The sequence below is a fragment of the Sorghum bicolor genome, chromosome 10 (genome assembly GCF_000003195.3).
Source record: "Sorghum bicolor cultivar BTx623 chromosome 10, Sorghum_bicolor_NCBIv3, whole genome shotgun sequence".
In the NCBI taxonomy this organism is placed as follows: Eukaryota; Viridiplantae; Streptophyta; class Magnoliopsida; order Poales; family Poaceae; genus Sorghum; species Sorghum bicolor.
Window position 1 is genome coordinate 46,236,477 of NC_012879.2, and position 11,557 is coordinate 46,248,033.

Sequence of the window (11,557 nt, forward strand, 5' to 3'; positions counted from 1 at the left end):
CATATTCTTGTGGCACTAGGTGATTGTTGTGGTTGTGGATTTTTTATTACTCTTGGTGATTGCCGTCACCTAGACGGTTGTGGATTTATTGATTGGTGAGGGGATTTGATGATTGTGTCCGCCCCCAATCAAGGTGATATTTGTAAGGGGTTCTTGGGCTTATTCCCCGGCGGAGTGCCAAAAGCCACTTTAGTGAATTACTCGTGTCATTGAGCTACCTCACTTATGGATAGGTTCTTGTGGCGCCCATTTGTTGGGCTAGGTTTGTGAAACACCTCTTAGCCGCCGAACCACCAAGTGTTGGTCGACACAACGGGGACTAGCGTGCCGGCAAGCACGTGAACCTCGAGAGAAAAATATTGGTGTCAATATTGTGATTTGTATTCTCCCGGTGAATATATTGATATACATTGTTATTAGTTCATCCTCTACACATTGGTATAATTATCTCTCACCTCTTTACTTTCTTGCAAAATTAGTTGTAACTAGTAGACTAGTTTTAGTTAGTTGTAGCTAGTTGTAAAGAGTAGTGACATAGCCATTGCTTGTGCCTAGAGATCATAGCAACTAGAATTATTATATAGGTGGCTTGCATCTCTTGTAGAGCTAGAGCAAAATTGCTTTACGCCGTTTGTTATATTAATCCTTTGTTCTAGTGCTTTGTAGATTTTTTTAAATAGGCTATTCACCCCCCCTCTAGCCATATTAGGACCTTTCACATGTAACCATACACCTTACGATATCATATTCAATATGTTGTGGCAAGTTTAGTCTTGTCACGAAATATTGACAGAAGAACTATTGTTACTATATTAATGAAAATGTCATCTAATGGTTATAGAAGCTCCTTCAAAATGGCTCCGACTTCTCCAAAGAAGCCCCTCAGGAGGAACCCTGCCAAATACCCCCTTACTCATTGCTACTTGGTTCTCATGTGATAACCACGACGTGCTTGCTGAACATCCTTGACGATAGCTTCGTGCAATGTTTGTGTTGTCTATGAATATGAAGGTCCACGTGTACATATTTCTTTGTAATACTTGGACTGTAACATTATTGGTGTTACTACAAGGTATATATTTTTGACACATTTTATATGTTCCATTTATATGTTACAACATAGTACACTCTTGTAGCATTTTGCTTGTAACATTAATTTTGTGTTACTATAATTATTGCTAGTAACACATTTCTATAAAAAAGTACTTTGTGTTACAACCAAAGTCTGTAACACACTATTTTGTGTTACTGTGAAATTTTACTAGAACATATTGATGAATATGTTACAAGAAAGTGATACAATATCCTTGTTTTGTGGTAGTGCTCCTCTCTCCCTCTCTTTCTAGCCCTAACCAAAAGCTCTCGACCTAACAAATAAGAGGCTAATCCCCAAGACATAGTATCCACCACCAGCCATATCCCATATATATAGGCACTTGGCTATTTCCCAAGTTGCCCCTACATGAAATATTTAGCCCAAATACCCTCCAGAGTAAATCCGTCCAATGTTTAAGTAGTTTGACTAAGAAGATAATAAGAATTGTGTATTTTTTTGATAGAGGTGGCACTCGGTAACATTTAATTTAAAGCCAATTTGTATAATATCCTTCTTGATGGATATCTTTGTTAACTTTCTACAACCATAATTATTAAGGCCACTTAGTGCACTCACAATGCAGACTCTATCATAGAGTCTAAAGTTATTTATTATCTCGAACAATGTGGACTTAGAGTCTAAATAAGACTTGGAGTCTTATTTTTTCTACCTTTTTCTTCAATAAATATGCTGCCACATCAGCAAAATATCATAAATAATATATAATTAATTGTCTTAGACTCTGTGATAGAGTCTTGCATTATGAGTGCCCTTAGGTGGAGCTTTGGCCGGTCCCTACTCTAGCTCCTTCATGGACTTTTGAAACGATTCATTTTTTATTTCTCTTGTCAAAATAAATTTGGAGCTAATGAAGCCACTATTTTGAAATTCATGAGCTTTGGCTCCTCTATGCATTGTAGCAATAATTTGAAGCCATACCAAATGGAGCCTAAAAATATAGAACAGTTTATGGACTGTCCAGATTTTCATCGCTCCTAGAGTGCCAAATGCTTTCTTCTCTTCTCTCTCTCAACTTGTTGTTTGCTCGCCCATATGGCATCTATTATGTTATTATTATTTTGCTAACAAGAGGGGCTCAAAATTAAATCTCCAAACCTAGAAATTACTAGCTCTAAAAGCTTAAAATTTACCACATTAATCAAAGAAAATAAAAATCAAAGTATCCTATAAAACTGATGGTAAATTTCTCACCACTCCATTACATAAAAAAATTAACCTAAAATGACATTATACATGTTTTCCTATGTAACACCCTAAAAATTTCCCTTCTTTTAAATAATTGAATTTGATTTATTAAACAATTTTGTGAGCATTAAAATATAGCAAAAATAATAATTTTTGGGAAATTAAAATTTACTATAAGTTTATAAATATTCTGGTGCATGCATGCTGGTGCATTTTTATTGTGGTGATCATTCAAAATTCAAAAGTCAAAATTGATTCAAAATCAATTTGAAAAGGAGTTTGGAAAATGAAGTTTAAAAAGAAAAAGGAATTCTCCTCTTAACATGGATTTCGGCCTGGCCCAGAGTTCCACGAGGCCCGCGCGCCCCTCTCTACTTTCTCTGGGCCGGTCCAGCGCCAGAGGCCCAGCCTAGGGCAACCGCTGCCGCCCCTCCCCTTCTCCCTCAACCGCTGACATCGCGGGCCTGCAAGTCAGTTTCACCTTCCTCCCTGCAACCGTTCCCTCCTGCTCTCTCTCTCGTGTAGGCGCTGAACTACCGACCACAACCCCGCTCCCCACTTCCCCAATGTTCCCCGTCCCCCACGTTCCCCCACGTCTCGGCTACATTTGAAGCGATCCCGAGCCTGAGCCGTAGTCCCGCCTACCAATCCACTCCTTTCCCCGCTCCTTCTCCCACTCGCAGCGCTCGGAAAACGCCGCCGAGCGGATGCTAGAGCCGCCGTGATCCGCCACGCTCAATCCAACAAACCGAGCCGCCTTCGCCCCCACTCTTCACGCTGGGGAGCTCAGCATCTCCCCTCTCTCTCTGGCCTTCTCCCATGCGAAACAGTGGCCTCTAGAGCCTTTCCTGTGAGCTCTCACGGGGCCGGCCATGGTGCCACCACCGAGCACCGCGTGGACCGAGCTTCTGGGCCGCGAAAACCCCCGGGGTAGACTCGTCTTTGCCCCCTCTCTCTTCCTGTGGTTTCGTCTTGGCCAATAGTGAGTCAGAGCTCCCAATCTGCCCACGCCGGTGACCTTCTTGCCACCGGCAATGGCGAGCCACCGCGGGAGCTTCAGTTCCGACCATCGGCGTCACTCTCCCCCATCTCTAATCTCCGTCGTCAATCGTCGATCCAACTACTGAGAGCGCCCGATACCCCTTCATGGGATCCTTTTGCTAAAGAGACCCCCGGGTTTCGGTAATTCACGCGTGCGGTCTCTGGCCACGGAAATTCTAGGAATTCTTTATTTATTTAAAATCCATTAATCACTGCAGAAATTACAGATTTGCCACTGCATAGTTTTGTTTATAAAATCGTCATCTTAGCTCTGATTTGATCCGTTCAACTTGCGTTAGTTTCATATTTTCATAAGCTTCGCATTGATACCACTTTTGTATAGGTTTTCCTCTGTTAGATTCCCTAGAAAACTACAAGTCGGTAGATCCCTTTTGAGATCTAGTTTATTGTGTAACTTTCGTGTGGTAACTCTGTTTTCTGTGAATTTTGCGTCGACGTGATCATTGCAGCGCGTAGATGATTTTGGTAAACCTTTTATTTAAATATATTTACTTCTAGTGTACTGTTTTAACTTTAGTAATATTTCCTTGCATGTCTGTCATTGGAATGCCTGTTGTTGTGACGTGTTGATCAAGTCCAGACGGTGATGAGTATTACGGGAATCCGGAGTTCTACGATGATTAGTAGGACCAGAAAGACTTTGTGAACCAAGGCAAGTATAGCATGGGCTTACCTTGATGTCCTACTCACTTTAAACATTACATACTGCATGTGTCTAATTTTGTCAACTATAAGGACATCTTAGTTGTTGATGACATAACATCTTGATACCTAAGGGTTTTATTGCATATCGGTAGAAATGCTAGTGCTCTAAGCTTACATATATGATCTATACTTCAGTTACGGAACAATGGATTAACTGATATAATATGATTATAATAAATGGAACCTAGAGCTATGGCATAAATGACTGTTGGTCATGTTGTCCCAAATCCTCCTTAATGACTTATCTGTCGTCAAAAGCTAGGATTTACTATGCAACCGAGAGAGTCATATGGCTCTGACTTTGGCTCAGTAATAGGATCTCTTCTAACTCGTTAGAGGTTACCCGAAAGGGCACAAGAGGGGCTTGCAACTTTGGGTGTAGGGCTGCCTCTATTTTTATGAGTATAGCCGCGATGTATTTGTGCCATAGAAAAGGAGAGTTTTCTACATCTACCTGCTGAGAAAACCTCGCAGCCCTAACTGGTTAGAATAGGCCTATGAACAGCTTCATAGTGTACCTTGCCCGCTCACCTTGGAAGTGTTAGGGGGTCGACGGACCTCGGGCATATGGGCAACACGACTCACGGTGAAAGTGCACCACCTCTGAAGAGTGTAAAACTGTTATAACAGCCGTGCTCACGGTCACGAGCGGTCTGGAAAACTCATAGAATAACTGGTTACTTAAAATGATGATGTACTTGGTGAATAATAATCATGTTGGAATGTGACTTATTGATTCATTATGGTTCTGACAACTGATCATATGGGTTATTTGGGAGCTTAAGTATATCTTAACATTACTTAATGCTAAAACATTGACTTACTAAAATACTGATGCAGTAAACCAAGTCTAACCTTTTGAGCCTCATGAATCCTCATGTTATGCTTGTGGAGTACGACATATACTCACACTTGTTTATATTTCTTTTTGGATAAAAATCCCGAATAGGTAACAGATGAAGGTAGCTATGAGGACTTTCTGGAGAACTTTTAGGCTTGTGCTTCACTAGTCAACCTTTCCTATGTGAAGGCCCGAAGGAGTTATCTCATTTTTATTCCACTATTGTACCGGACTCTGTGATGTTATGCCTACGTTGGTTTTAAACACTGCAATGATGATATATAATTTGTGACTTATGTGTGTGATTGATCCTTGGGCACACATGAGTTTATGCATTCAATTTCGTCCTTAAACTTAGGTGTGACATCCTATTACCACCCTACTATTTTTAAAAACATGAAGACAACCACATATATCTCTTTAATGCATTTACTATTAAAAAAGTTTACATTAAAATGATATGAAATATAATAAAAATAGAAAAAAATACTTTAATATGATGGATAAAAATAGGAATACAATATACAAATCAAAGGAGATGTGATCTAATACATGATAATAATCAATTTATGTCTATTATGGAAAAAGCTATACACGTTCGTGTAATGAGAAACAAATAACACAACATTATTCTTGGTAGATACAAATGGTTTGTGGATCTAGCTTGCCAAGCCTAGTGTCCAGTGTCCCTCATAACAATGGAAGGGACTACTCAATCCAAGGTCGGGGGTGTCAACTTTGGATATACAAAGCTCAGATTGCATGTCCTATAGAATTATTGAGACAGTGTTATGAGAAAAAGACATGTTCAATTACTCATGTTACTAGCGATATGTATGGAACCATGATCATTATTAGTGGATCATGTGTTCCATTTCCATACGAAGCTTGGGCCAACAACTTGAGGCTATAATGTTAATCAGACAACATAATATATAAGAAGTAATTGACATATTTGATACAAGAAATGCGAATAAAGTCATCAATCAATAAGAACAATATAAGGTTGATGATACAAGAGGATATACATACTCCTGTGGACTCTGTACGTTGAGATCATGGCATTAGCCAAAATATAAAAGCAACAGAGGTGAAAGACGTGTTACGATTAGGTATGGCGTGCTGCACATTCAACTTTCCATGGTACCCTCCCTTTGTCTTATATATCTACCATTGATGTGGATTTTGCATCCGAATGTAGCAATAAGCAGTTAGAAGGGAGCTCATGCTGGACGTGTGCATGAATAGCGGCGTTCAAACTTCCTCGATCCTTTTTTTTACCCTTGAGTCTTCTTCACCACCCTTGGCAACTTCATCGGTCGACCCCCCCCACGAGTTCCTCTTTGCCCTTCCCTAATCCCAATTGGTTACCTCGGTAGTGATCTCTCACTCCGCTATCTTGCTCATGCCCCACAACCAACTACCACTGTTGACCAGTTGTCGCCGCCATGGAATCCTCTTGAAAACATGAAACCTTAAACCCAAATCCCCATTGTTGCCACCTTGCCGGCTCGTTCAACACCTCAAATCTCACCAACCTCGCTACTCACCACCTGGCCCTTCCCTCCCCTAATTCAGCAGCGTCCTCACGTGAGTGTCACCTTTGATAATGACGTAGACGTGCTAAACACTACTGGAAATCTTGTCTTCTCCGAGTGCAATATTACGAGCACTCAGAAAGCAAGCTCAAGTGTAAAAAACACTCTTCAAAATCTTTGTCGAGTGTTTTTTAGCACTTGACAAACTTGCTTATTTGCCGAGTGTTTTTTTTGCACTCGACAAAGAGCTTGTTTGCTGAGTGTTTTTTGCACTCGACAAACAACTGCTTTGTCGAGTGTTTTTTTGCACTCGGCAAAGAGCTGCTTCAAAGCATATTTTCAAGTGTAAATTAATTCAAATGAAAAAGTTTTCTACTATAAAGTTGTATAAATTTTTAAGATTTACAACTTTTGTTTTGGTTATTTCTTCACACACGACAAAATGATAGTAATGTTGTTCACAAAATCTACAACTCTCTCATAAGTTTCATGAAACTGCAAGAAAGATATATACGATTTATGAACAATATTAGAACTTCCATGTTAGATGAACAAATGACCAAACAACCAAACTGAACATTGTAGATCTTAAGAAGTTATAGAATTTTGTAGTTGGCAATTATATCGTTTGAGTTCATCTTGTCATACAAAACTATATTTGAATTTCAAAATTTTAAAATTCGAATTTCTTAAACAACCTCGGATGGAAAACAACTAGAAAAAGTTGTAGATCTCAAAAAGTTATGAAACTGTATAGTTGATAACTTTTTCATTGGAGTTCATCTTGTCATACAAAACTACGTTTGAATTTTAAAATTTGAATTTTTCAAATGACTTTAGATGGAAAAACAACCTAAATAAAAATTGTAGATCTCAAAAAGTTATAAAACTTTGTAGTTGATAACTTTTTATTTGAGATCATCTTGCATGCAAAATTATGTTTGAATTTCTCAAATCTTGTAAAAAAGACCTTGGATGGAGAAACTTACTAAACAAAAAATGTAGATCTCAAAAAGTTATGAAACTTTATAGTTGACAACCTTTTGATTTGAATTCGTCCAAGGCCTCAAACAATCAATTTATACTTGACTTGGTATAATATGTGGGGAACCAAAACAGAATATAAACATAATGGATAGTATGGTATAGTGGTTGGATGGGAGACAAGCGAGAGGGAGATCACAAGTTCAAATCTCACCACCAGTAAAATGGCAGAACTTATGACTAACGGAGATGGTGAAGTTGCTAGTATTTTTTTGCTGATTATCATTTAGCTGAGTGTCCGATAAAAAACACTCGATTAAAAAATCTTTGGCGAATGCTCTTTGTCGAGAGTGGCACTCGGCAAAGCTCTTGCCAAGTGCATTTAGGGCTTTACCAAGTGCCCGGACTAATCTGGTACTGAAATAAAGACTCTATGTACCTGTATGTCGTGCCAAATGCTCTTTGTCGAGAGTGGCACTCGGCAAAGCTCTTGCCAAGTGCATTTAGGGCTTTACCAAGTGCCCGGACTAATCTGGTACTGAAATAAAGACTCTATGTACCTGTATGTCGTGCCAGTGTCAAATCTATCAGTCAAGGTCAAATGTCCAAACTGCGAAGGTCATTTGTTGTATATATATTGAACACTTTATTTTTGGTTGCTTAATTGATTAATTTTCATGGATGGGCTCAGTGAGGTATATATTGCAGTTCTCTACATAACAATTTTGAAGTACTCCCTCTGTCTTGAAATTTAATGTTTTTCAGTTAGCTTTAAGTCAAATGATCATAAGTTTGACCAAGATCATAGAAAGGAATATAATATGTTCTTATATATAAAATGATCGTTAAACTATCAAATATGTTTCAATAACTTACTATTTGATATGGTAGATGTTATTCATACTCTTCCTTACAGGCTTTGTCAAAGTTAGGATTGTTTTGCTTCGGACAACTATCCTTACATTTCTTGACAGAGGAGTAAAATTATTTGTCATTTGTGTTCTTGTACACACTTTGATGAGTTGGTGATCACTGCATTTTGCATATCTGTAAACTACTTTAGTTTTAATATATCTTTCTTTGCTCTCATTGTTTATCTACTTTGCCATATCTGAATTTTATTCTGTCCTTCACCACTAAAAAGCAATTTATAGCGTGCAAATTGTAATGTTTGAGCACCACTAAGTTCATATATAGATGCACTAGGTGAGATACGGGAGTAAACGAGTGAGCAGATCGAGTATAAGTTAAGTTATGCTAGCTATAGAATTTGAACAAGCCATTTCCCTAATTCTAGAGTATTTATGCAAAAACATTAAGGCTGCGTTCGTTTAGGCCTAGTTCGGTTATCACCGATCCAGCCCCAGAATCATCCTGGCCTGTCTTTTCTTCAGGATTTTGAATAGCGCTCGAACTATTCCTGGTCAAACCAGGCCGGGAATATGGTAACCGAACAACGCCTTAATTAGTGCCGATTTCTATCAGGAATCATTCCTGGCACCGGCGGAGCCACCGCCCGGCGACCCCGTTCAGCCGGCCGGGCTCATCGGCAAAGCGCAAAGGAAAATTATCTTTATTTATAGAGAAATATTATATATTTTTAGATAAATATTTGTGTACAATAAAAAATGCGCGGGCTTCCGAAAGTTTCTGACTTCGCCACTGATTCCTGGTCAAAATTTGCTATGTAAATTGCACAAGGATTTAGGGCAGGAACGGTTCCAGGTGCGGTGGCGTCTTGGTGCATGAATTTATTATACCGTAGAAGAAAGCAATCTGTTGAGAGACTTGGACGGAACGTAGAAAACAGGTGCTTGAAGTTGAATCGCCAATTGTATGACCATGTTTGAATTGGTATATATACTATACCTACATCCAGAAAAGACAAAACTTTATTACACCGAAATAGATGGACTATATTTAATGACAAATCTAGTAATAAATTGATACTTTTATAAACTTATTAGTTAAATTTAAAAGCTTTGACTCAGTAGTTATTTTGGAATGAGGTGTTAGAAGTATTCTTGAAACGTAGGGAGTATACCGAAAGCAACTGCAGGCTAAATCAAAGCCGATTTGTGCTGTCAGTGTCCGTCGGTAGATATTTACAACTTGTCTCAGTCACTACTGCTGTTATCGTCCGGCGACCTGAATCACAGTTCAGAGGTTGTTTCCAATCGCAATTCACTTTGTAGAAAAACACGCGATGATTTGACAGGCTGCAACGTTTCTAGCAGACAATCATTGATAACTACGCTGCATTGCATATATACAACCAGTAGAAAACATCCTGGCACAACTATAGATATTTCCATACATATACATACTAATATACCAAAAAAACAGTGTAAACGTAAGTCGAAACTACACTGCAGCCGGTACATGACGCACCCTGGCCGGAATCCACGCGGAACTATTGAACTAAACCGGCGGCAGTGGCGGCTCCGGCGACGGATGCACGAGCAGCAGTTCGGGCGGCGGTTGTTTGCCGGCCTTGCGCGGCAGCGGCACTACGTGGGACCTGCACACCGGGCACGTCGCGTGCGAGTCGAGCCACATGTCGATGCAGCCGGCGTGGAACGCGTGCGAGCACGCCGGCAGCCGCCGCGCCGCCTCCCCGTCTTTCATCCCCTCGAGGCACACAGCGCACTGCGCCGCGGCGGCGTCGTCCTTGTACGGGAACGCCGGCGCGACCGCGGCGATGGCCGTGGCCGAGAGCCCGCCGCGGCTGACCCTCGCCGCCGAGGCGGCGGCAGACCGGACGGAGAGGCTGCGAGCGGCGCACGAGAGCGCGAAGAGGAGCGCGCAGTACATGGTGAGCGCGACCCACAGGTACCTGACGAACGCGGCCAGGATGACGAGGAGCAGCAGCAGCGGATACGACGCCAGCACCAGCGCGCTGCGGCTGCGGCTGCGCTGCGCCGCCACGGCTTCGCCGAGGACCTGCGAGCGCCACGGGTACTCCGCTGCCGCCGCCGACGACATCTCTCAGCTCGCTTGTCTGGCTGGCGGCTTTCGTGAGGCGCGTGCGCGACGAGTATTGGCGCCATCTGCGAGGGATTTTAAGCTGTCTGCTGGAATAGCGGATAACGCCGTCCAATTCTTGGACAGCGTAGGCATCAGGCAGCTGCAACTAGACAGGCCGCATTCGAGACCTTGGAGAGTTGCTTATCCGGGCAGGCAGTTTTGTAGTTTTCGTGTGATCTAGAGCAGGATGTATATGTATATATATATAATACTTGTGTGCCAACTAAAGGGTCTATACTCGCCTGCTTATGATATTGCTTAGCTTCATAGTAGTAGTAGTAGTTAGTTTGATGTCAACCACTGCGTGCAAGCGATGACAGTTCATGGACCAAACTACAGAGGATTATGATATTGGTCACTATAGAGACACACATCAACCAGCTAAGAAGGTCGATGTGATATCATTACGCCGAAACATATCTGAAATGATTTTGCTGAAGTAAGGATTGGTAATAGATTTCAGAAAACCTGCTGTTTGTCCAAACACGACGTCGCTTCTGTACCATACTACAATTTGTTACTTCAAGGGGCTCCCGACGACGATCCACGCCTTGTTTAGATACACTCAAAAACTCAAAACTTTACAAGATTCCTTGTCACATCGAATCTTGCGGCACATGTATGAGGTATTAAATATAGATAAAAAGAATAACTAACTGCACAGTTTATCTGTAAATCACGAGACGAATCTTTTAAGCCTAGTTACTCCATAATTAGACAATATTTGTCGAATAAAAACGAAAATGCTACAGTGTCAAAATCTAAAAACATTTTGCATCTAAACAAGACCTTAGTGAGGGAAAAGAATAAACATCCGGGAGGGATGCAGAGAAAGCATCTCAATGTGAGCGGCTTACTTCGAGTCCAATACCATTGAAACGAAGCATGTGTAAATAAACTCACTAGCTGCCAGTGCCAGGTGCCGACAGGTTCTAATTCTTTCACGAACAAGTACAAAAGAACTTCCTCCATTCTAATTATAAGTATTTCATTTACGTAGGTTATAGAGAAAATTCATTTTCGCAGGTTATAAAGAAAATTACAACGATTTATCACATCAAATAAGTATACTACATAAATATATTTTTTTTGCGAGAT

The 11,557-nt window shown here is 40.7% G+C and overlaps 1 protein-coding gene across 2 annotated transcripts; it reads right to left on the minus strand.

Annotated features, from left to right (window-relative positions):
- LOC8072653 (RING-H2 finger protein ATL39) lies at nucleotides 9,643-10,634 on the minus strand. 2 transcript variants are annotated; one of them, XM_021450260.1, is made up of 2 exons: nucleotides 9,905-10,634; nucleotides 9,643-9,877 (listed from the first exon to the last, which is right to left on the minus strand). In XM_021450260.1, exons 1-2 carry the CDS (start codon nucleotides 10,415-10,417, stop codon nucleotides 9,854-9,856), a joined length of 537 nt encoding a protein of 178 aa, XP_021305935.1. In that variant the 5' UTR covers nucleotides 10,418-10,634; the 3' UTR covers nucleotides 9,643-9,853. The 2 variants fall into 2 exon arrangements, with proteins under 2 accessions (XP_021305935.1, XP_002438503.1); XM_002438458.2 differs by having other exon boundaries at nucleotides 9,643-10,632.

Excerpts from the sequence above, each read along its gene's own strand:
- LOC8072653 (XM_002438458.2), bottom strand. The coding sequence starts at position 10,417 with ATGTCGTCGGCGGCGGCAGCGGAGTACCCGTGGCGCTCGCAGGTCCTC.